This window comes from Pinus tabuliformis, chromosome 9 (assembly GCF_031772625.1).
Source record: "Pinus tabuliformis cultivar Carrire ecotype Pingquan chromosome 9, CPIR1, whole genome shotgun sequence".
Lineage (NCBI taxonomy): Eukaryota > Viridiplantae > Streptophyta > Pinopsida > Pinales > Pinaceae > Pinus > Pinus tabuliformis.
In genome coordinates this window covers 195,056,233-195,083,054 of record NC_142307.1, presented here as the reverse complement: position 1 = coordinate 195,083,054, position 26,822 = coordinate 195,056,233, and the positions used below count along the sequence as shown (strand labels likewise).

The window sequence follows — 26,822 nt, the reverse complement described above, 5'->3', positions numbered from 1 at the left end:
ACTTCCACATGTCTAGACACTTAGAACTGTGTGGAAGTACTTGTTTGATGCTACTATCATCAACATGTTTGTGGCATAAGAGACCCACCTCCGTGCAGCAATTTTACTACTAAAGTCTACGGAGGTGTACATACTCTACCCTCCTTTGTATTTGAACCTGGAGCCTCTTAGGAGGAAGCACATGTTCTTAATCATCAGGTACATTGGCACAAAAGTCTTTGTATACATGCACAAAGACATGCCTTTTTTTATTATGACAATGATATTCCAACCAATTCTGTTACTATAATTGTGCTTTGTTGTCAATTCAGTTTCCTTGGGTTTGCATTCAGTGAAAATTTATTCTTTGTAAGGAGCTTTTCCTTGCATTCTCTCTTTGTGGGTATTGCCACCTTTATAACATGCTAGAGGGTTTAGCCATTTCACTTTTTGAGATTCAGTTACCCTTACATAGTTCCCCTCAAATGTCAGAACTACGTAAAGTTGTTGATGCAAATCTGCAAAGAGGCTTGCAAGACTTGCAAAGCTTGTTGGTCTGGTGGAAAGTGGAACCCACTCACAAAAATATTGTTTGAATAAGCTAAATTCACTAGATGTTATTAACAAACTGTGGAACTTGCATAGGCCATTAACGAAGGCAAACTCTACAATTGTTTTTGGTAGGAGGAAGCCAGATTGTAGTTTCTTTGAACATCATCTTGTTCATAGCCATACGAGGACATTGCATTAAGACCAACATTAGTCAACCATATCAATATATGCTATGTTTGGTGCATTTAAAATAAATGAATACACGAGTGACTGCAACACAATCCACAGTTGTCCCCTAAAAGGGCAAAGAACGTTGAAATGATGAAGTTCATTACCAAATATGGTTTTGTTCATCAACCCCTTTTTTTTTCTAAATCCAATTTCGGTTCCATTTGGTACCACCGGTTACATGTGAACGTGTGAGAGAAGTAGTTTGAGATATCTTTGAAAAACGTTTTTAAATTTGTAATTCTATTTTTGGAAAAATAATTCTATTTTTTATTTCACTTTAGTTAAAAAAGTGAAAAATTTATATTTAGCATTGAGGTTACAATTGTATCTCATGCATGACTTGGAGTAATCTTAACAATACATTCTCCGCTAAAAGTATAAAGATGGGGCAAGTTAGAGGCTTTGAACACACTCGAGGAGTTTAGCAGGTTGAGTGACAGAGAGGGAGAGAGGGCAGGCAGCCAGGAAAAAGACATGGCAAGTTAGAGGCTTTGAACACACTTGAGGAGTTTAGCAGGTTGAGTGACAGAGAGGGAGAGAGGGCAGCAGGAAAGAAACATTTCTAGCAACATGCAGTTCCATACAATTAGTTTCGTATAGTCATATCAACACCACCATATGGGTGTTCGTACATCTTGTACAGACAGAATGTCCATTTGTACAGAGGTCACATCACTATTTCAAGGTGTTTTTGGTAAGTGTGCAGTGTTGTTTTTTGGATAGCATGTGGAGGTTTCCTTGTTAAGTTTGTCTAAAGAATGCAAAGCTGATTTGAAGGAATAATTACATGTTTACGTGTGAAATCAATTTTTATGCTTATGCCATTTAATTTTTAGCTGTTGTGTGATTGATTCTACGCTCTGAAATCTAATTTTCAGCATTAAATAAATTCAATTACTTGTTTTATTGAGATCATAAGGACATTACTCACCTAGGGCTTGAAATTTTCACATGGTATCATACTATCAAAGCTTGATCTCTGATTAAGATTCTCAGGGATTTGCAACAATGAATCTATTGTTGGGAAGAAGGACTATCAATAAGAGAATTTCAAAGTTTTATTTTTTGATATGAGAGTTTGTGTAGTAGATTTAGATCTCAGAGATGAGATCAACTAGCCTCGGGTTTAAGAATAGATTGGATGGTGCTTCAAATTTATTAGCATGGAAGGTGAGGGTTACACTCAATAAAAGAGAATGAGCTTTGGGATATTGCCAAGGATGTTGTGACTCTGCCTACAGATTTGTAGCAATTGGCAGCTCACAATAAAAAGGAAGTGAAGGCCAAGCAGATGATCTTTGATTCTATAAAGGACCATTTGATCCCTCATGTATTTGAGAAGGAGATGACAAAGGATATGTTTGATGCCTTGGGTAGTCTTTACTAGAGTTAGAAAATAAATAGGAAGATGATAATATGGAACAAACTTAGATCCATAGAGATGACTAGAATCAAACACAGTTACCAGTTTATAAGATTACACAGATTCATTATTAGCTTATAGTGGTTGGGGAGAATGTTGCAGAGGCAGAACTAGTGAACATGGCACTAAATGGTTTTCAAGCTTCACGGGAACCATTGGTCAAAGGTATTTTCTCTTGGGAAACCATTCCCAACTTTGAGAGGTTTTGGGATGATTGTATCTAGGAGGAGACCTGAATGGAGTCAAAGGTTGGCAAGGAGGGTGGTGATGATAGCCTAGCTCTGTTTGGTTAGTCAAATAAGGACAGAGGTAAAGACTTAACAAGGGTAAGGTAAAGAGTGAGGAGTCGAATCCACAGCCAGGAAAAGACCTGATTAAAATCAAGTTGCTTCGTTTATCATAAGCACGATCATTATGCCTCATAGTGTCTAGAGAAGAAGGGTAAAGGAATGCAGGTAGCAATCATTGGAAAAACTCAAATGAATGAGTTTGTTGCTAATTTCGAAAAGGATTTCTCCATGATACCTTGCCTTTCTACGAACGTGATTCCTAGTGATGTGTGCTATGTGGATAGTGGGGCATCTTGACATATGGCATCAGCTTGGTAGTTGTTTTCTCGCTGAATAAGCAAGAGTCAAGAATACAGATTGAGTTTAGCGATGATGCTAAGTACCTAGTAGTAGGAGTTGGTACTATTCCCTTTTGGCGTGAATCAGGTAATTCCTTAGGCTTTAACGATGTCTTGTTCATTCCAGTTCACAAGAAGAATTTGCTTCAGTTTCGGTTATGGAGGATAATAGCTTTCTAGTAGAGTTCAAAAACTTGGAAGACATCATCAGGTCGAAGGTTTCTAGCCCAAATATAGCTCAGGTATAGGGGTTAGAGAAGGTCAGGTATTGCGATCCAAACACAACTACCCATTAGGGATTGGGATCCAAACACAACTGAAACAAGACCTTTGAATCAAGAAGATAATTAGGCTTCACACCGAACATGATAAGGATTGAGATGTTGTAACTTGTGGACTTGTGGTTGATGAAGACTATAACTACTAGATGACTGATTTTATATGGTTTAATCCATGTTTTAATGCTTTTTATAACTAATTCATCATTCTATCTGCTTTTGTTGACATATATGCATAAAAATATATATTATATAAAAAATGCTCCCAAAATCACTCCCGATCCGAAAGCTTTTGAAAATTGTCGCTCCCTGCTCCCACTTCTTGCTTCCGCTCTCGCTTCCAAGCAGCCTTGAGTAGGACAATAGCCTTCAAGTGAAGAGGGGGAGACAAGAGCGCCTTCTACTTTTGTCAGGAGATCTTGATGCTTCACTAAGACATTAAGGGATGCTTAGGAGCATGTTGGGACTCCTAGGAGTACTTTCAAAGAAAGTAGACCTTCAAAGAAAGTAGACTTTCAAAGAAGTTTCTAGACTATATGGTATTAATGAGCAACAACCTAGATTCAAAGCATTCAGTGTTTAGGAGGCAATATATGAGCGAGTATGGTGGGATGCCATGTTGGAGGAGTATGCCTCGATCATGAATAATGATGTTTGGAACATAGTGCCAAGATTGGAGGATAGCAGTTGTGAGTTTCAAGTGGCTCCTCAAGATTAAGTGTGTTGTGGATGGCAAAATTGAGAAGTTCAAAGCATGGTTTGTGGTGAGAAGATTCCCTTAGAGAGAGGGCTTGGACTATGAGGAGACTTTTGTTCTATTTTCCAGGTACTCTAAAGCAATTATGTCTTAAGTTTCACTTACGGGATTTAGGACACATTAAATTGATGTGAAGACAACTTTCCTCAAGTTACTCCTTATATATCCTAAATACATTAGTTTAATGTGAAGGCAAATTTCCTTAATAAGATCAACAGGGAAGACGTGTGCACAAAGTAACCTTAGGGCTTTGAAGTAAGTGGGAGGAGTCCCATGTTTGTTTTGGAGTGAACACCTTGAGTAAGTTCATGGTGGAGCTAATGTATGGAGCATTGGGTAGTAATAAAACATGTGCTTGGATATTTTAGGGGCACAATGGAGTATGGTTTGAGATATTTTAGTGATAGTGAAGTGAAAATGTAGAGGCATTCTAACTCAGATTGGGTAGGTGATGTAGTTGATGATGGTAAGATGAAATTGTTCAAAAACCCCATCTTCTTGTAGTGTTTGGTTCGCTAGATCTTACTCTGGGCTCGCAAACACTGCAATGGCTGGTGATTAATGTGGATGATGGTTTCCTGCCAATCAAATAGTGCTTCATTTCTCAATAGCTAGAACCAAAACATAGAGTTCCTTGTCATATGTAGGGTAGCTTAGAACTCTGTCATGGAACATTTCAAAATGATAGCATACCAGCTCACCTCCTTGCATCAATATTGTTTCCATAGCAAATCAACCTGCATTCATCTTCACTTTGGAAGGCTTTTGCAAGTTGGGCAATGCAAAAACTAGTGCTTGACTAATCTTTCGTTTCAACTCTCCAAAAGCTTTATGTGTGTTCTTTTCCCATTGGAAACTCTTGTCATTGGTGGTTATGGCATGGATGTTATAAAATTTCATTGGTATTGTGCTACACCCATAAAGTTCCTTATGTCAATGACAATAGTAGGATTAGGCCACTTGATGATGACCTACATATTTGTGAGATCTATCTTGAGTTCCCCTCCACCAATCACATGCCCCAAATACACTAATCTCTATTGAGAAAATTCACATTTTCTAAAGTTTGCTAATAGTTGATGCTTTTGGGCCTCTAGCATCTATGTGAGATGTGAAATACACTCTTCCTAGGTAGAGCTATAAACCAATATATCATCTAAGTACACTAGTACAAATGAAGCTAGAAATGGACACAATACATTATCCATCAAACACATAAATGTTGCTAGTGCATTACATAAACCAAAAGGCATTACCAACCATTCCATTCCTATTTGGTCTTTCAGGTGTCTTTTTCTTTAACTTGTGCCCAATGGTATCTCGATTTGAGATCCAACTTGTTGAACTACTTGGCATGCTGCAATTGATATAGTAAGTTATTGATCCTAGGTAGAGGGTGTTGACTCATGAGAGTGATTTTATTGAAAATCTTGATAGTTGATACACATTCTTCAAGTCACATCCTTCTTGGGTACTACGATGGTAGGTGACTTGGATGGTGAGGTGCTTGGTTGAATTATTGCCTGCTACAGTAGTTGTTGCAACTGTTTCTTCACTTCATTTGCTTCCAGGATGGATTTCATACACAACCCAATCTTTGGAAATGGGGAGTTAAGCAACAATTCTATCTTGTGCTTCACTTCCCTCTTAGGTGGTAACCCTTTAGGCTTCTAGAGGCTAGAACACTTCTCTCTGTACGCCAACAAAAGCTCCTCTAACCGATGTTTTTTCTCTTTAGTACATTCCTCTAGAGATGCCTTTACTTTCACTGATTTATTTCTTGGTTAGTTCTCTTACAAAGAGTAATATAAAATTCCTACTTGAATTGATCATATTTTTGGCCTAATTAGCACTTACCAGGGAGATTGGATTATTGTATGAATTGATAATGAAGTACTTCCATCCTTGATTAGATGGTATTGACTTTCTCTCCTTGTGATGATTGCATCCCTCATGTACATTTAAGAGCTTTCAGACACTTCACCAGGCACATCAAGTGGTATTACATCTACATCCACATCATCAATATAGTTACGCACTTATAGCAAATTTGACCATACATTGCTTGTTACCCTAAGCTTTACATCCTTATTTACTTATCCCAATGACATCAATGAGGATGGTCATGAACTTTCATTCTAGGCTTGTTGATCAAATCATCTCTGATGGTGTTAGCTTGTGAATCATAATCAAATGCAACATTTGCCTATGCCTTCTTGACCTAGATCTTAATATGAAAGAGTTAGGCCATCTCCTCCTCTTCCTTGCGATTGAGGTTACTTAAATTCACTATATTTTGCATTGTATTGTAGACAATCTTTTCATCTGCATCCAAGTTTCTCTCTATTTGGTTGTGTAATTCCATGACTAGCATGTTGTTCTTGTTGGCATCCTTCTCCTGTTTCTTTGGATTCAACTTTGGAAGTAGCTTCCACCACTTATCTTTTTGTGTAACTGTTAGGATTCCAGGAAACTCTCCTAGGTTGTAGCTCGGAGATGCTTGGTAACATATAAATTCAACTATTGTTGCAAGTTATAATGGAAGGAATGATGGTTTGGTTCAAGCCAGATAACCACTTCTACTCTGTTTCACTTTAGACATGCATGAACACCCTCAGACTACAAGGCTTTAGACCACCAATGCTCACAGTTTAGATATTTAGGTGAATATAGAGAATACTAACCACACCAGCAGATACACAAGACCATGTGATGGCCGACTGCAACTAGTACAAAAACCTGCGAATCTAATCTATTAATGCAAAGACAGGATGACAACTCTCTTGCATTAGATAGAAAGAAACCTGAGTAACCTATTCAGTGATGCATTCAATATTTCAACACAGAGATAAGATGACAGTTATCTAGTGCTAAACATTAAGAGATCAAGAACACAACACATCAGGTACAAGCTTAGAACAAAGGAAATGGATAGTGAGCAGTTAATAGCAAAAGAAGCTTGTATTGTTGAAAATGAAGATGAGACGCTGCAAGCGACAAAATGTCTACAATCTCCAGAAGTTGAACCTTACATCAAATGCCAACCTTGATTACATCTTGCTCCTGGATATTTATAAGTGTTTGTTACAATGGCACTTGGCCGTTTAGGTATGGAGGGGTCATAATTGACCACCAACTGCATTTAATTGCCTGATGGAGTCTTTGGACAAGGTTGCTTGGTTCACTGGTGAATTTGATCTGTTCAGGTGCTGTGTTGTCCTTTAGGTGGTTGGAGTGCTCGTACCAGTGGAGTCCAACACTGACAAATATAGTTACAGAGTCGTGCTATGTCCTTTTCTCCTTTGGCTATGCTTTATGTTAAATATGGTTGTTGGGGGTTCGACTGTTGTCAGTCAAGCAGAGCGGGCTATCTCCTTCCTCGGTCAACAGAATGGACGTGGGACGTAGAGTGCATGGGTAGGTGGAAAATTTGGGTGAGCGAGAAGGATGACCGTCGGATCGGGAGATGAATGGCGGAGATGGTTCGGCAAAAGCTATAGACCGAGGTGGGAACAGGGTGTGTCAATGTCGTTGGATCTTCAGCGGACAGATTGGATGGTCATCGGGCGACAGAGTTGCACATGCATTTAAGGGGCAAGGGCAGTTTGGTCGGGCGGTAACGGTTTTCGTCGCATTGCTTTTGGGGGCTAAGTGGTAATGGCTCAGGGTCGTGCGATTCCACTCAATGAGTGACACGTAGCAGTGGATGAGAGAGAAAAACCGCCCTCATCACGCGCTATCGCTCGATCAAGTTGTCTGCACGATGTATGCGAAGATCGTCAGATCTGGCGGAGATGATCTGACGGTGAGAAGTGGTCGAGCGAGTCAACTTTATCGGGTGCGATGTGAGCCGTTAGATTGTCGGGGAATGATCAACGACGGGAAAACGATGAGGGGTTTATGAGCGCGTGAGGGTGTATGGGTAAGGTTTTATGGTTGGTTTGACTTTGCACTTAGAGCTGGGGCCAAAGGGGACTTTGTTGGATTTTAGAAGGTTTATTTAGGGAATGGGAAAGGTTTAGAGGTGAGTGGGGTGAAGGAAGAAAGGGAAAGTGACCAATGTGAGCCCCCTTTGGACACAAGCAAACAGACCATGCTTCTTTCTGACCCTAAAAGTCAGCGCTGCATAGAAAAGCTAACATTAACCGCTGATTTAACAATGGTTACAATGGTTGTTTGGATCCTTGCATTGATGTGCAATGGTTGTTGTATTCTTGTCCTTTTCCTTTCCACTTCTTGTCTTCCTCCTTGAAAGCATCTTGGTTGTCCTTTATTTTGACCCATATTTTTTCAGATACTATGCTTGCACACAATGCTCATCAATTGTGCTAGCTTTAAAGAGCATCACCTACCTCCTTAAACTACCATGTAAACATCCTCGATACTTGAGGTGTACATTCGGGTTCTTGGGAGCTATACCTAACATAATGTCATGTTTTCTAGCCTCGGTTGTGTACTCTTTCACACTCTACCCTTGTTTCTTCTAAATCTAATGCTTATTGTCAAAAGGAAAATAAAGCCAATAGATCCACTGGTCCTCTTTGTATATAGTAAGTTAAAATTGGAATTTAATGACGGTTTCAAACACCTCCCACTTGGTTATTGGGGGATCATCCTCCAACCTAAACATTTCTGTGTGAATTCTCCACTTAAGTTTGGGCATGGCTTTCTAACTTTAGTCTAGCAAATGAAATCTTTTGCTCTTCTCCTATGTTATGAGCACTGAAATAAACTTCTAACTATTGCAATCATTGATTCAATTTAACATCAATTTTACGCTGGTAAGGTTTGATGTCCACTTTCACATCCATTTTAAATAGAGATTGGGAAGAAGTGATGGCATTGGAATTTGGTCTCTCTTTCTTTGGATCTTTTTTCGACTCTTGGGCTTTGTTTTCTCCAAATTTCCTGTTCAAGCTAGCTTCTGAGTTAGAGCTACCAAGCTCCCCGAAACGTCCAAATTTGTGCTCTAGCATTGCGATGAGAATGGTCATGTTGTGAGAGATGTTGGCGAATTGTGCTTTTAGCTTTGAAAATCTATCCTTTGACTCATCCATTGGATTGTTACTTCACTCATTTGCCAAGGCCAGGGTTTAGAAATTTGTTTCTTACGACAATTCCTGGATCTTGTAACCTCCCACAAAAGCCTCAAACCCCATAGAAAGTTGCTTTCATACCAATATGATTTGTAAACTGTCATGGATATTCCACTAGAATAGTTTATCACAATAAATATTTTAGTATTTTGCAATCCCTTATTATTCAATGTTTTACTTTAAATTTCATATTGAATATTACTAACATGGCACACAAAATATTGAAATAAAAGAAGCTACGCAAATAACTCACCATCCACATAATAAACACAAGATGTACCTCGGGAAAACCCAATATGGAAAAAACTCAGTTAGAAGGTGAGGAATATGCCTCTCTCTTTTTTTCTTGGTTATGAAATGCAAATACAAGTAAAGTTGACTCACTACTGAGTTGGCATAGACAGTATAGCCTGTATAACCTGTATAGTGTCTTCTACTTACTCTATTATGCTTCAATATCCCACTCTCAATGCTCTGCTTTACTGTGGATCAATTCTCAATACAATAAGAATGAAACTCCTTCCTTTCCTAGTGCCCTAGTGTTTAACATAGCCTAATAGTCATTTAGGGTCAGGGTTAGAGTTTTTGAATTCCTTAATTCCCAATCAGGGTTAGGGTTTTGGACCTTATAGATTCTTTTTGAATTTCCATACATGACTAGCTCCACATGTTTGAGTAATGAAAGTTGAGTTAGCATTCAGTATATCATGGTGTTCAATAGGATTGGTCAACTTGTGGAAGGCATCACTTCCTCACATGAATTTTGATTGATATGATTTTCATGACACTAAAAAGTTCTTGATGTGTAGGACAACATTGAGAGGTTAGGAACTTTGTTCGTGATGTTTGACTGTCCTATCTCTGTTTGACAAGCCCTGAGGTTGTGCATCTAGACTAACGTGATGTGACTGAAGGGAGATTAGTCCAAAGCAAAATAGCCTTCTAACGACACAAAAGTAGCCCAATCCGTGACATATCTAGTGGGTAGGCATATGTAAATACTGACGTGCAAAATCTATACACTACACTACCTATGTTCTGATCAAAATCAATCGGGTTCATCTGTAGATATCTATCTTTTCTATATATTGAACAATTTACATATACTAGTTAACATGAAACTTATCATCTCTTAAGTTACACAGACTGGCATGCTGTGCTGGAATTTGAGGGGTCTTCTGAAGTCTTCACCTCTGCAGCTGGAGGTGCTTTCTCTTCCATAAACACTGGAGGTTGCCATTTGAACACAACATCCATGCAATTATAAATTTTCTTCTAACCTCTTACTCTTCCTGTTTTTTCTAACTGCTCTAGAATGCAGTTGAGCATAATTTCTCAAGCAGAGCAATAGCTTTTTCTTCAAACCTGGCCTGATGGCAATGGTTTCGCCCTTCATGATACCTAAGCCACTGGCCAAATTGACACAGAGCATAACATATGTTCATTCAATACCTGATTGCATTTTGGTGTCTGAATATCCATCTTGGAGGAGCTTGCTCCTGGGTCCTTTGCAATGGAATTTCGATACCACTCTCCGGTATCAAAGGGATTATTCTGCTGCTCCTTGCCAGCCTTTTATTGTGTTGATTTTCTAGTGCTAATTAGATCAAGCACAAATTTTCTGCCAGATAATTACTTCCAATGATACAATTACTTTTTTAGCACATTTCAGATCATAAAACAATTATACTTAAGAAAATTTCAACCATTAATACAGTAGGGCAGTAGAGATCACAGTAAAAAATGGTGCACAAGAGACACAAAAATTTATCCTGGGAAAACCCAAACCAGGGAACAGCTCAACAAACCTTTTGTTAGGAGAAATTGTCCAATTCAATCAAAATGTACATCTGATTTTCCAGTCAAAACATCATCACATTGACTATACCATATTCCAAATCAAACCAAGTCAAAAGAGAGAGAGAATCAAACTTTTGCTCACAAGTCAAATCTGGTTGAAGAGGCCAAAATTTGGCCTTTTGCTGCTCCTGGTCAACTGAGGTCAAGGGGCTGAACTTCGGCCCTGCTGCTCCACAGAATAATGTGGTCAAACTGACTAGTTTGACCTGTGGTCAAAGCCAGTCAACAAGTGTGGTCAACATCCAGTCTTTTGCTTCAAGGATTTGGTCAACATTAGGTCAAAGATGCCTAGAATATGCTCATAATATTCTTCCAACAATCAGTCAAAGATTCCAAGTCAAAGCAGCCAGAATATGCCAAGGTCGAGGCTTGTCAAACAGAGATAGGACAGTCAAACTTCTCTAGTCAAAGAGTTTTCTTCCTCCTTCGCATGTGTGAACAGAAATCTTCTTGTTGTTGTAATCCGAGTTGTTGAAGTGATGATGAAATGAGGAGGACGAGCTCTCGATATATATAAGTTCAATCAAGTGGAATTAGCCCAAGGGTCAAACCCTCTTAAAGTTGTGCGGCCGACCTGTCCAACATGGAGCCTACATGAATCTTAAAATATATATAATTTTTTCTTTTGACTTGTTGACTTAAGTACCGACCACAGCTACTAAATTTCAACATGCTGCTGCCATGGATCCATATTTCATGTTTCTACTAGGCTCTCCCATGCTGATGGATTCTGGGCAGGATTGACAGCGTGTAGTAAGACAATGGAGTGAGACAAAGGTGACAAGCCTTACTTTTCTCCCTGCCTAAGAAGTGAGGGAGCATTTACTATGGTTGAGGGGTTGGTTTTATGGTAAATGTTTGAGGCAAGGACCATAATTATAGCAGAATCATGTCCAACCTATCAATATAATTCATGATGTTGATGGGGTCTCAACTGGGGTGGAGAGTATCCCTTGAGCAATACACCTGGCCAAAACAACTTTCCATTCCCCTTTTTCGACCATGGAGGGTCTCTGAAAGATAGATTTTGCACAACCCTTGTGTTAATTGCTTGGTTTGCTAGCCAATCCACCACCTGATTGGCTGTTCTTCTAACATGCTTAAACATCCAGCCCCTGAAACTTCCCATAGCATTCCTAATCCAAACAGTTTGGCTGCATATTTTCAAGGATGGCTCGAGGGATTTGTCACTGAGATAATCAATGGCAATTTCAGAGTTACCCTCAGAGATAACTTTCTTTATTCCATATTTTAGTGCTTCTGAAATGCCAATGACTAGGGCTTCAAGTTCAGCATGGTTACTGGTTCTTCTTCCCAAGAATTCGATTGTCACAGTGACAGTTCCCATGGTGATTCTAAAGAGTCCTGACTCTGCCAGACCAGGTTTGCCTTTGGATGCACTGTTGAACCTTATCATCCTTTCAAGTGGAGGACTCCAATCCTCTTGGCAATCTTTCTTGCCTAACTTCTGTCCTTTAACAGAGGGTGTACTCTCTTATTCTTGAATCTGCACTTTTGTTTCTTTCATCCCATTGTGCTTTATTATAAGTAAATTCTCACAAGAGAAGTAAAAATTGAATTCTAAATAAATATGTACTATTTATGTTTGTTTTTTCTCAAATTCTAGCATCTGTTTCCTTGTATATCTGTAAGGCTTCATATATCTCTCTTGAGCTGTTTGCCATTCATTTTGGCTGAAGTTTCTTTTACCTATCTTATTCTTGTGTTTGCTGGAGCTGCAAATTTTATTTCTTCCCAGGAATCTTTTTCCTGCTTGAGGCTTCAACCATCTTTCTTTGAGCTCTCTCTCTATCCTTTTTTGCTGGTCTTATCTAAATTAGACATCAAAACGTTTTTTCATAAATAATTTGAATATCTTGTGTTCTAACATTTGTGCTTAAAAAATTGTGTTTTTTAATTTTTATTTTTAATCGTTGAAAATGCAAGGGATTGTTCCTTCCTAGTATTATTGCTTTGAGCACTTTTTGTTCATTTGTTTACATTCACCTGTTGTGTGTCTTCAGGTCGTTCAGCCAGTGAGAATATATTTGCATGCTTTGGTAGAGCTATTGGGTAGCCATTATCTGGCATTTGTTATCAAGTTGGTTATAACTTATAATTCATCGTAGTCATAAAATACTCCTGAAGTTCCAACGAAATTATTACTTATTTTTTATGTGCTTTGTATAAAATACAACTGTGTGAGTCAATGTATCAACTATGAAGATATACGCAAACAGTCACATGTCTAATGTTTTAATTTCTAGTAGACTTTTTCTTGAAATTATTGAATCCTAATTCAAAATGTTCCTTATTCTGGTTTCTTATTGTACTTTTTTTGAAGTGTATGAATTTGTTTTGAAGTTTACATTTTTTATTAGGCATGTTACCATGTGTTTCGTCTACTTTCTGTACATCATTGGGTTTCCATGTTTTGGTTATCTGGATCTAGGTTCACTTTCCTAACATGCTCCATGGCAACCATTCAATACAGAAGAAACCATGTGAGATTTGTATGAACAATAAAAGCTACTGTATTTATACACCTCTAGGCTATATGTGTGTGTGTGTGTTATCTTGTTGCTCATATAATTTTTTTTTCTTACTGTTAAATCAAGGCATTCTAAATGTATTGATCTTGGTAACAGATTGATTTCAACAACTAAATTCTGTGCCCATATAGGAAAATGGTGTCTTTGAATTATTAGTATTTGAAACAAGAGAACCAATGTTTTAACTGATACAGTATCATTTGGATATTTAATATATTCTAATGATGGCGGCCCTCTTTGTGGGATGCAGATTACTAACAGGATCTATTCTTGCCCATGAGTTGATGCATGGATGGCTGCGCCTGAATGGTAACATTTCTCTTTCACTTTTTGATTTTTCAATTTTATCTATGCAATGATCTGTGTGGCCTTGTAAACCTATTTTCTCCTTATACTAAAATCCCTGTTTGTGGATTTAAAATTTGGTACTCTTGTCTTATTTGTTAAATTTCCAAGCTCCAGTAAACTGGCAAATTATTTCCTAGTAATTTCCTTGCCATTAATTAATTTAAATCACAGGTTACTAAATAAAATGCACTACTAGGATTTTCTCTGGTAAATAAAATAACTAGTGGAAGCAAATGAAACCAATCTCACAACAACACAAAAAATTTCTGCCCTTCAAATCTGCTGTTCATTAAAATAATATCTCGGGGCTCCCTTCCTTGGAAAATAGCCCAAAGAGATACTGTAAAATTACAGCAATTTAGAACCTGGCAAATTTGCCCCTGATGATATCCAATCTGCTCTTTTGGTTCTCCATATGGCCCTTGTATGGCCTGGTAGGAATCCTCAGCACACCTGTTGCCTGCGTACGGTCTCCTCAGCACGTATATGGCCTGGAATGGCCCACGTGTGGCCTGCCTTTCTGCTGTTTATGTGAGCTGATACTTGTATGGCTGAGTACAGCCTCCACTGCTGTAACCTTCAGCTCCTGTGATCGGTGCCCAGAAATATGGTATGTCCTCCACTTGTGTTGTATTACATCTCTTGATGAAGATAACAATCATTCCAGGGACATCTTCAATGATCAGAGGAATGATAAGTAATGCAGGCCATCAAGGAAATGGTCGACTCTTCAAAAAAAGCAAGGAACCCTAGAATCTCTTTTATGTACTTGATCGCAAGAAGAACCTGGTGTCCATCTCGGAAATGGAAGTTTAAGGTTTTAGGGTGGCAGTCATTGATGGAAAGGTACGTGTTTGAAAATAGATTTTTCAAAGATGTTTTAGAGTTCAGGGTTGTATCAAGTCAACTAGGGACCATGTCCATTGACTCAACACTGGAGGTCTGTGAGTCGGATGGTGGCCGGGATGCTTGAATTCAAAAAGAGCATGAAGGTACATGTCTGAGATGTACTGAAGGAAAATCTTACAAGGGGACCATTCCCCTCATGTCGCAAGTCCGCAGGCTTGGAACAACCCATGGAGTTTGAGATTCATGAATTGGAATTTCATGTATACAGGTGGAAGAAAGCCCTTTATGGCTTGAAGCAAAAAACCATGGGAGTAGTATGAGAGGATTGATAGCTGTTTGATGAAGTTGTGATTCACTAGGAGTGAAACCGATCCAAACATTACCCGAAGGTTGTGGATGATAGACCTCTCATACTGTCACCTCATAAGGACGACCTATTTCTGACAGGTGCTAACCCTCTCATTTGAAGAAGTAAGAGGGAGTTGGATTCTGAATGTGGAATGATAAACTGCAAGCTTGTGACTACCTCGAGGATATTAAATTTAAGAAGTTATATGGTAGTGATGTCGGACCAGATTTGGGAAATGCCTCTAAGTTTCATAAACTCAATCGCGTTGATGCTCTTGGTGAACTTCCGTCCGGACATATGTTTTGCAGTTAGCATGGTGAGCTCATATTTGGTTGAGCCTCACTGGATTGGTGCTAGAATCCTCTGAGATATCTTCGGGGCACAATCTCTCATGGATTGAGATACACTGCCGGAAATATGAAAATTGCATGATTATTCGAATGCTAACTGGGCAGTCAGTGTGGAGGATCACTAGAGCACTTCTCAGTGCTGGTTCTCTTTGGATTCTGCTTCGATATCATGGATGAGCAGGGAGCAGAAATCGGTTGTTATAAGTACCGCCGAGACTGGATACATAACTACGAGTATGACCTCGTATGAAGTTCCCTGGTTGTGGAGACTCTTCAATGAGTACACATGATGAATACCACTGTGAGGTGGGATTCGATTATTGAGGAAACCTGTATTCAGTGATTGCTCCAGTAGATAGACATCAGATACTGCCTTATCTAGGATATGGTAAGTCGATGAGCAAGGAGGCTCCATCGCACTGAGATGATGTATAGGTCGCTACACTTTGTCAGAGCCCCGGGGAAAGATCAAATTTGTGATTTCTCGAACGACTTGGAGTCGTTGAGGGACCCTTGTAAAAGGGTCCTGCATGTTGCATACATTGAGCTCTGGGAGCTCTAGGGGCTTGAGATTCTTACTGGAGCAACATACGACCACAGGGTAACTCACCCTCCCTTGGTGGTGCACACTGGGACAGGATGATTCGCTCTCCTGTGGACAGGATGATTCACTCTCCTATGGACAAGATGATTCGATTTCTTGTGGAAAAAATGATTTGTTCTCCTGTGGACAGGATGATTCACTCTCCGGTGAACAAGATGATTCGCTCTCTTGTGGGACAAGATGATTCGCTCTCCTGTGAGGTCTGGATGATGTGTTTTCCATGATTGTGTAGTAGGATGATTAATTCTCCTGTGAGGTCTGGATGATGTGTTCTCCATGATGATTGTGTAGCAGGATGTTTAGTTTTCTTGTGAGGTCTGGAGGATGTGTTCTCCATGATGATTGTGTAGCAGGATGATTAGTTCTCGTGTGAGGCTTGGATGATGTGTTCTCCATGGCGATTGCATAGCAGGATGATCAGTTCTCCTGCGAGGATAGGATTGATTAAGTTCTCTTGTCGAGGCATCCTACCCATGCAGTCTGGGACTCATGGGAAGTACCTCTCATCTGATCAATGAGTAGGGAAATGAGGATAGGGACCATAGTAGTACCGATGGACGCATCGCTATATCTACCATACTCCCTATGCTAGGATGACCTTCATTGATCTGGGATCAATGAGTACTGGTCTGGGACCAGTAGTAGGAGTTGTACCCACTATGACACTGACTTTGGGTCGGTTGAGGACTAGCCTGGGACCAACGGTAGGAGTTGTATCTACTATGACACTAACTTCGGGTCAGTTGAGGACTAGTTTGGGACCAGTGGTACACACTCTGAGACTGACTTCGGGTCAGTGGAGAATGGTATGACACATTCTCGATCAATTCTTCTTCTTCATGGTTCAGCAGAGCTAAGTTGAGCAGAGTAGAGCCAGCAGAGCCAACAGAGCAAAGCCAGCAGAGCCAACAGAGCTGAGCAGAGCCAACTAAGCCAACAGAGCAGGCTAGAGCTAGCAGAGTTGAGCAGAAGAGCTAGCAGAGCTGAGCAGAGCAGTGCAGGGCATTGATGGCAAAGATAGCACAGTTGGACATATGGATTAGCGGATGGAGTTCTCCCTAGTTGAGAGGGAGTGTTAAAATTGGCAACTAGGGCCAAACTCCATGTGGGTCATATTATTTATGGTAGTTGATATTTTTATTGGACCCCTCTCATTGAGAGGTGTAGGATTGATCTAAAGATCATCTGATTCTGATAAGTATTTATGAAGTTATGAATTTATTTATGTTATGGACAAATTGTTAAGTCGGCCAACAACTTATGTAGGCTCAGAAGCCCAATAGTCATGTCTATTCAACCTCTACGTTTTAGTATAAATAGAAGAGGACTTCAAGTCATTTCTACACACACCTGGATCTCTTCCTCTCTCTACTTGTCTTTGGGTTTTATTAGGAGGAGAGATCCTAAGGAAAAGCCAGAAAAGCCGGAAAAGCCAGAACTGCCGGAAAAGTTGGAAAGCTGGAACTGCCAGAAAAGTCGGAAAAGCTGGAATTGTCGGAAAAGTCGGAACTGTCGGAAAAGTCAGAAACGCCAGAAAAGCCGGAAATACCGGAAAAGCCAAAAAAGCCAGAAAAGCCGGAAATGCCGGAACTTTCGAAACTGTCGGAAAAGCCGGAATTGCCGAAAAAGCCGGAACTACCGGGAATTGCCGTAACAGCCGAAGGAAGACAGCATGAGGTATGAGATAATGGGCAACATAATAAGCAGCATGATGATATGAGCATGGGCAGCATAATAGGCAACATGATGTATGAGATAATGGGCATCATAATAAGCAACATGATGATATGAGCATGGGCAACATAATGATGAATGAGATCATGAGCATGGGCAACTTGATGATGTAAGACCATGGAAGATGCAACATGATGAGCAACATGAAGATGAGAGCAACTCAACATCAAGGTCCAACACATGTGACAGTACAGCAAGGTGTCACATGGTAATGTGCAGTAAATAGACGAGATGCAACACTATGATAGGTGAACGAGTCACCTTAGAGAATCAGTTGAAGCAATATGTCTTCAACTGATCTCATGTCGATATCAAAAGTCAAAGTGATTGACTTCTATTGTAAATGTACTATCTCTCTCACTTTCTCTGCTGAACTTTGAAGAACATAAAAGAAGAATTGATCAAGGGTTTCCCCACATTGTGGGGTTTGTCCCTGGCTAGCACCACATCTTGTGTCCTCTTGTCTTGGCTTGTCTTCTGCGATTTATATTTATGTTCTATCTACAGTTTACTTTATGCTGATGTGATTGCTAATGTGGAAAAGAAATTGAAATAAATTGCTCTAGCATAGAACATACCTAAAATTAACACTGCTGGAATTATATTCGCTGGTTCCCTGATTCCTTTCCTCCCTTAGCCTGAACATTGGATGAAGATCCTTTATTGCCCCGCTGTGTTCTCGACGCTTGTCGAATCACCATCCTTTGTGATTCAATCATTCAATGTATCTTATTATTTTCTCATTCACCTAGTCTTGCTTTTATAATTTTGAGTTATTGACCGAATCCATTAATGCTAATCTCCAAATTGATTGGCTATTGAGATTAGTTCTCACCTCACTTGAGATCAACAGTTAAGATTCATCTAATTCACTAACATAAAAATCTTTGCATTTCATTAGATTCTTTTATAAACAACACTTAAATAGTTCCTTTAATTAAAATGAATTACTAAGGTTAAGGTTTAGGATGACCTTTGCGCATCTTCACACCTAGACCGGTGTGAAGTTCTTGTCCAATGCTACAAAATATCAACACTCCCTCTTAGTGAGGAAGGAACATCTTGAAGAGCCACCTGGAATTGGCTTTCCCCCCGGTCTTGGCACAATGTCCCAAATATCTTCCTCCATCATGTCCTTCCTCCAAACTTGCTGGTTTCTGTGATGGTACTTATCGTGCCATATAGTTTGGAAACTTCTTCAAAGCCCTGCTCACCCTGAATGTGCTCCTAGGAGCCTCAACATGCTCTTAAGTGTCCTTCAATGTCTGCATAAACCACCTGGATCTCTTGATAGAGCTAGGAGGAGCTACAAAATCCTCCTCCCCACATGAAGTCTGACCCCCTGAATTGGAAGCTGTTGAACACTTTTCATCCTTCAGAGCCTCCTCTTCCTCATCCTCTACCATTGTTAGTGGGTCATGTGACATCCTAGATGCCATGTTCTCCTCGAACTTCACATCTCTACTCACAACTGTCTTCCTCTTCACTGAAATGAAGATCCCATAAGTTTTTGAAGTTTTTCTGTACCCCACAAATATGTCCTTCTCTCTTGAAGGCTCCAACTTTGCCCTCTTCTCCATAGGCACATGGATGTACACTAGACAATCAAAGATCCTAAAGTGTTCTATCTCTAGTTTCACCCTAGTGAAAGTTTCCTTTGGAGTCTTGTCCCCTAATATCTTGTGAGGATCCTTGTTTTGAATATAAACTGTCATATTACATGCCCATACCCAAAGAGACATAGGCAAATCCTGGTCATGTATCATAACGTTGGTAGCTTTGATGATGGGTTGATTCTCTCTCTGCAACCCAATTCTGCTGTGGGTTGTATGAGACTATCAAGTTATCAACTCCCTCTTGATCCCTTCCTCCTTGCGAGGGTCCTTGAAGTTATTGGAAGGGTACTCACCCCCATTATCGGACCTTAAGACCTTGATCTTACTTCATGTTTGGTTCTCCATGAGAGCTTTGAACTCCCGAAACCGACTAAATACCTCATCTTTTGTCTTCATGAAGTAAATCCATGTCTTCCTAGAGTAAGCATCAATGAATGTCACATAGTATGACACTCCCTGTATTGATGTTATTGACATTGACCCACTCACATTTGCATGAATGAGATCCAAGATGCCTTTGGACCTACTCTCACTGGTTAGAGTCAATGATGCATTCTTGCCAAGTGCACACCCTCTACACATGCCTTGTTTCTCAATACTGAATTTTGGGAGATCAGTGACACTCTCCCTTAGAATTGACAGCGCCCTGTCATGCAGGTGCCCCATTCTCTTGTGCCATAACTCACACAGGTTGTCATTGCCATTGTCATGTACCAGGGCTTGAATTGGATTACCTTGCAGCGTGAATAAATTGCCCTCTCTATCCCCAATGACCACTATCGTGTCTGGGCCAGATCCCTCGGGATCAATGAGTACTCGCCCTTTCTTAAACATGATGACAAAACCCCTGTCCCCCGTAGCCGAGACTGAGAGCAAATTCTTTTTCAATTTTGGGACATATAGCACGTCTTGGGCCTCCAGTGAACCACGTGACGCGTGTTGGAATAAGATTGTTCCCTCTCCCTTCATTACATACTTGGCATCATCACCAAGCTCCTCATAAACATTTGAGTCCTTCCCATTAGATTGTTAATTAGCTCCGATGCTTTTGTCATGTGATGTGGTGCACTAGTGTCTAGGTACCATGCACTCTTGGTGATTGTGCTGGTAGAATGGCAAGAAATTATGAGAAGTTCTTTTCAAACTTCGTAGCAAACTCATCTAATTGAGTTTTTGCTGATGCTGCTACCTGCTGCGTTTTCCCCTTACCCTTCTTCTCTGGACATTGAGATGCATAATGTATATTCTTGTGGCATATTGCTCAAGTCTTTATTATTCCTTGGTTGAGGATAATTCCTTAGCTTTAAGTCTCTTGTTCGAATCCTTTCCTTTGCCCTTTCTTTCCTCACTGACAAGGGCCAGGTATTCTTCTCCTCCTCCTTGCTTGCTGGCTTTAGATTCCTCCCGAGCTTCTTCTTGGATGTAGTCATCCCAAAGCCTCTCAAAATTGGGAAGGTGTTCCCGAGCGCAGATACCCTTGACAAATGGTTCCAACTTCCCAAAGCTTTGGAGAACTATTCAGTGCTGTATTAACTAGTTTTTCATCTACGTTCTCCTCAATTGCTGCAAGCTCTGTGTGATCCTCACGTGGTCTCTGGTAACATTGTCAGATCTTGACATATGCATGCATCTAAGCTTATTTGTCAAAATCATCTTCCTTTTCATGTTATCACTCTAGAGTAAGTTCACTAGAGCCTTGAACATTTCTCTGGTTGACTACTTCTTAGACAAGTGAGGGATCAAATGATCATTCATTGCATCCATGATTACCCACTAGGCTCTGATGCCCTTTCTTCTCATGAACTGCAAATTGCACTGTGTCTTTCAGTGAAGGAATTACCTTGTTAACAATCTTCCAAAGGTCATTTTCTTTCAAAAGTAAGGTGACTCTTGCCTTCCAAAACAGGAAGTTTGAATCTCCATCCAACTTGTCTTCAAACCTTAGGCTTGCTGCTGCCATGTTTAGATATGAACAAAAAACTACCCTGTTCTTATTACTTCAAGCACCTATAAGAATTTTATTGCTGGTTTATAGATCTGCTAAGATCTCCTTGCAGATTTAACAGATCTGCTGCAAACTGCTGAATCCTCAGCCGATCGATTTGCCTGGTATGGCCTTCCTGGAGCGTATGGCCTCCAGCAATCTCACTGCTGGCTGATTTGCTGTAAAAACTTGAAATTGGGCTCCTTCTCAGAGTGAAAGCTTTGATACCATGTTAAATTTCCAAACCCCAGTAAACTGACAAATTACTTCATGGCAATTTCCTTGTTAATTAATTTAAATTACGACTTACCGATTAAAATGCACTACTGGAATTTTAAACTACTAAATAAAATAACCAGAGGAAGAAAATGAAATCAATTTCACAATAACATAGAAAATATTTCTGCCCTTCAAATCTGATGATCATTAAAATATTATTTTAGCATACAAGGGCTTCCTTCCTAGAAAAATGGCCCAAAGAGAAATATTGGAAAATTACAGCAATTTAGAACCTGGCAAATCTGCTCCTGAAGATATCCAATCTGCACTTGTGCTGTTCTGTATGACCCTCATACAGCTTGGTAGAAACCCTCGGCACCGCCGATAGCCTGCATATGTTCTCAGCACGCATATGGCCTGCTTTACTGCTCTTTCTGTGAGCTGCTACTTGTACGACTGAGTACAGCCTCTACTGCTGTACCCCTCAGCTGCTGTGATTGGTCCCATAAATATAGTATGGCCTTGACTTGTGCTTTACAATGACCACCTTTTTTTCTGCCGCTGGAATTATCCTCACTGCTGCGCTGTCTCCTTTCCTGCCATAGCCTGAACACTGGATGAAGATCCTTTATCACCCCTGCTGTGTTCTCCTTGAATTAGTCCTTTGTGACTCAATCTCTCATTGTCTCTAATTGCTTTGTCCTTCACCTAGCCTTGCTTTTATAATTTTGAGTTATTGACCAAATCCATTAATCTTAATCTCCAAAGTGATTGATGGTTGATATCAGATCTTCATCTCACCTCACTTAAGATCAATGTTAAAATTCATCTAATTCATTAATGTAGAAATATTTACATTTCATCAGATTAAATTCATTTTGATAAAAAACGCTTCCTTTAATAATTCGTTTAATTAAAGTAAATTACTAAGGTTGAAGGGTTTGGATGACTTCCACATGTCTTGACACCTAGACCTGTGCAGAAGTTCCTGTCCTATGTTACAAACATCAACATTTATTTCATTCTAGACAAAATAAATCTGCTCCCAAATTCTCGGGGTTGTTCTTTTCACAGGATTCTCAATTGTCTGACAACTATTTAGTGGATGCCTTCCATGTTGTGTTCACAATCAATCTCATGCCTAAACCTTTATCGCTAATCTTGAACATCCATGTGGTATGTTTCTACCTGTTCATGTTGATGCTAATTTCTTTGTTCTGTTGTTGAATGAATTTATAGTGGCAGAATATCAACCCAACAATTCTTATATGGAATTGAGATAAATATATGTTCTAATTTTCTCACCCATTTACAAGCCTGGGGTGCTAGTGCATTTTTTGTATAGAGGAAGGTGGAATATACTAAATATAGTAATTTACTAAATGTAACTGAATGTGTAAAAATCTAAAAACTCAGCGGTTGATCCAATGCGACACCATGGGTACAAAATCTGCACAGTAGGTTGCCACAGTTTAAGATAGGGTCAGGAAAGTCACTTTTGATTGCACATTAGCATATACAACAGATAATTTCAAGCTTCTTGTTGGCCCTTGAATGTATATTGTAATACTGAATGGAATAACTGTTTTCTTTTGATATTAGGCTACTGTTTTCAGCCTGGTAACAAGAAAGTAACAGGGCAATCTTATGAGAAGATTTCAACCCACAATAAGTTAAGCTGAAATTGTGATGAGACTTGGTCTAATGAACATGTGAACTATATACTAAAATTGTACTTTTTATGTACTTTTGTAGGCCTTTAAATTGATCTGTCACCCACTTCATTGTATCTTATTGTAAGACGCTGTCAACTTTGATCACACTCCACACACTTTTGTAGCCTAGATGTAGTAATGCAAACGAGTGCAAACTATGTATACAGTTCTGGCAATCTGCTTTTAAGCTTGCCTTGTGCTTTGTTTGTGTGAGTATCTCCTTGCATTGTGATATTGTGCTCCTATCCAAATTATATCTCTAAATATGTTAGCTTGATTAGTAAAATGATTGACTATGGAGTTTAGGCATGGTGTGCCAGATTTCACTGCCCTGTTTCTCTAACATGAAGGTCACTCGAGTTTCTCACCTTGTACTGATCTCTTTAACTCTCTAAGTAAGCAAAACGTATATTTTGTATAGTCACATTGTAACTATGTCCAGTTAACTGTCAGAATAGCCAGGGTCGTTGGCTCTTGTGCTGGAGACTCTGACTCGCACAAACCAACTTATGTAAATACCTCCTTTTTATAGTAATACAACTTAAATCTTATTTACAAAAAAAAACAAAAAACAAAAAAAATGCTCATGCGCAGGAGTTGAAGGCTCTGTTTTGTTTATCTCCAAGTGCGAGTTTATATTTGAAAAATGATGAGTTAGTGAGCTTCAGTTTCTAATTGAGGCAGGACGAGTTAGAAGAGTCAGTATGACTCAGTTAACAAATCAATCACAAGTCCGAAGTCTGAGCTTCCCAGTTTGTGTTCACTCTCGTTCAAGCAAGACGAGCAATACAATTGTATTTTCAACTTATACTCTTCACATTCATGCAAAAGTGATTGCCCATGATAGTGTACCCATCCTTAGCTCGTTAAAGCAAATTCACTTACAGAACACATAGCAACTCTATTTAACAATTGAAGAACATTCTATCCAAGTACAACACATCACATGGAACACCGAGAATCAGTGCAAATATGCATTTCAATATTTCATTGATGGCAAGTACGCAACGCAATCATATTGGTTCTTACATATTCACTATCAAAAGCTTTTCTATAAATACACTGCAATTACATATCAAATACAAATTACATCTGTTACATATATATTTTCAGCTTCCCTCTTGATCTCTTCCACTTCATTTTCCTGTTGATCTGTTTTTTCTTCCACTCTCTTCAATCTTCACAAACCCTGTGATGCATCCTTTAACCTGCAACACAACCTTATGGGGTGTTTAGTCTTCTGCAGCCTGTCAGTCTGCAACCTAATCTTGTGGTACAACATGGGGGCCTCCAACTAACTAATCCCTGTCTGCTTTTATGTATGCAGCCTGATGGCCTAAAATCTAACGTTGTAGTGTTTCCACAGGCTTATAACCCTTTGGAACTTGCAGAGGACAGAAACCTAACCTTGCCATTCTCAAGTGTAATCCCACAACTTCCTCAGGTCTGGAACGAATCCTTAAGGGGCACAATATACCCACAAGATGCTCAAAGAATGTAGAATTTTTATTGCACACATATCTCTGTGCTACACAATCTTGTTACATCCTGTGTTACTGGAGTGCATATTTTTTCATGTGGTCCAAATGTGCCCAATTTTATCATGTGCATTGGCAGTTTGGCTCTTAAGCAATAAATTGTGTGAAGTTTAGCTAGGGTCATAATTCCAATATGTCCACAAAAGGGAGTTTATATATATGCTATAGATGACAGGGAAGAATTATTATTACTAGTGTTTTGCTTTCTTGAAGCATATTGTGTATGGTCCTCTTTGGTTGAGATACAATGTTTGGAATCCAGGGACAGTTTGACCAGGTTTCACCTGAATATTTCATAATTCAGATGTTGTGTATCTATTAAGATGCCACATGTTATTTTTCAGGAATATGAAATAAAGAATCTGACATTCAGTTATCTTTTAAAGGTGAGTATTTTGTTGAAAACTCTGCCATAAACTTTTAGAGTTTTAGGGCTTCTGCTAATCATTATGAGTATTTACGTTGTGGTACAATAGATATTGAATGCATCCAATAATACTCATCTACATTTCTGTATGTAGCTATAAAGTAAAACTGTATCAAATAGCAAATATTGATTATTGCCATTCATCAAAGTCTGCATCCCACTACAACCCAACTCTTAGTCAAAGAAGCAGATATTGTCACTTGCATTCTATTATGTAAGTGACCAGCCAAAATTGCAAAAAGACACATCATCAATCATATAACCACCCTTTTGTGATCTCCTTGGTCATGGTCCACTATATTAAGAGGTCAAACACATGCAATATCCATATGCTGATATGGACCACAAATAGTTTGTATGCATGTTCTCGTTTTAACTTTTGGAGTAGGCAGAGTGTTTTCTGTCACCTACATCTTCCCTTCACCACATTATACAATTGTTGTTTCTTTGGTTTGTGGTAACGTTATCTTTATATGTTCCTGGAATTCTATTTGTTTTCCTGTTGAAGCAAAATAAGAACTGTAATCTATTTGACATTTCTTAAGATTGATATTATTGCTGCTTCAAAGAATTTTACTTGCTATAACATGTTTCATTTACAGGCTTTCGTAATCTCAGCCCTGAGGTTGAGGAGGGAATCTGTCAAGTGCTTTCTCATATGTGGCTAGAGTCAGAGGTCATGGCAGGATCAAGCAGCAATGTAGCTTCAACATCAACGGGAGCTTCTTCCTCTTCATCAAAAAAGGCAAATAGGTCTCAATTTGAAAAGAAACTTGGGGAGTTCTTCATGCACCAGATTTCAGCGGACACATCACCGGCATATGGAGAAGGTTTTAGATTGGGTAATGCAGCTGTAGTTCAGTATGGTCTACGCCGAACATTGGATCATATTCGTTTGACAGGAAACTTTCCTCTATAAGTTCTGAGGCATGTAAAGATGGTGTAACTTAAAAGGAGATGATATTCATCATCTCCATGTTTGCATTCAGTGGGCAAAAGTTTCCACCCTATTCGATGTATCTTATCAAATAATTTTGAACATTGATTGCAAGTATTCAAAGCGTACTTGTATCAGCAATTCAAGATTACTTTGGAAATCATATTCAAGACAATTTGCTATGTCAAAATATATTTACCATGATTTAAGATGCAAAAGGCGCTTCAAGAGAATTCGGAGTGATACAAGCATCAAAGCATCTTCTGCCAGCAGTGTATCAAAATCCTGTATGTAATTCAGTTTTTTCAACAAGAATAAATTCTCAGACTGCCAAAGTTTCAGGTGTCACGGAGTCCGTTTTGATCCTATGGAGATATGGTTCTCAATAATATATACAGTAATCTCAGATCATTTGAAATATAAGTGAAATGTATAGCTGCGACGCAAACTCGTTTTTCTCTATGGATTTATTATTAGTTCACTGTCTCAGTGAAATTATTAATATTGAAGTAAATTAGTATCAAGAGGTATAAGTGTTGAATGTACGTGTTCACAGTGTTGATGTTATCCAGGTTCAGCACTTGAGTCGGGCAAGGCATGAAGTTTGAACTTTGTTTATGACAACCTTACAAGTCCCTGTGATTTACACAGTGAAAATATAATCTAAATAATAAAAGATTGTTTTTGTTTGCGAGATATAAAGCTTGGTCTATTGTCTGATAAGACGTAATATAGCATGTTTTGAAATATAGTTACAAGGCATGTCAAATTCTCCCCCTTAGCATGCTAGGCATAC

At 39.2% G+C, this 26,822-nt stretch overlaps 1 protein-coding gene across 2 annotated transcripts in view; it reads left to right on the top strand.

Moving 5' to 3' along the window:
- LOC149147807 (LIM domain-containing protein HDR3-like) overlaps nt 1–26,550 on the top strand; it is a 59,233-nt gene extending 32,683 nt beyond the window's left edge. For both annotated transcript variants that reach the window (XM_089445867.1, XM_089445868.1), the window contains 2 exons: nt 13,607–13,665; nt 25,692–26,550. In XM_089445867.1, the coding sequence (XP_089301993.1) occupies nt 13,607–13,665; nt 25,692–26,008 (376 nt within the window). In that variant the 3' untranslated portion in view covers nt 26,009–26,550. The remainder of the gene's footprint in view (nt 1–13,606; nt 13,666–25,691) is intronic.
- The last annotated feature ends 272 nt before the right edge of the window (nt 26,551–26,822 follow it).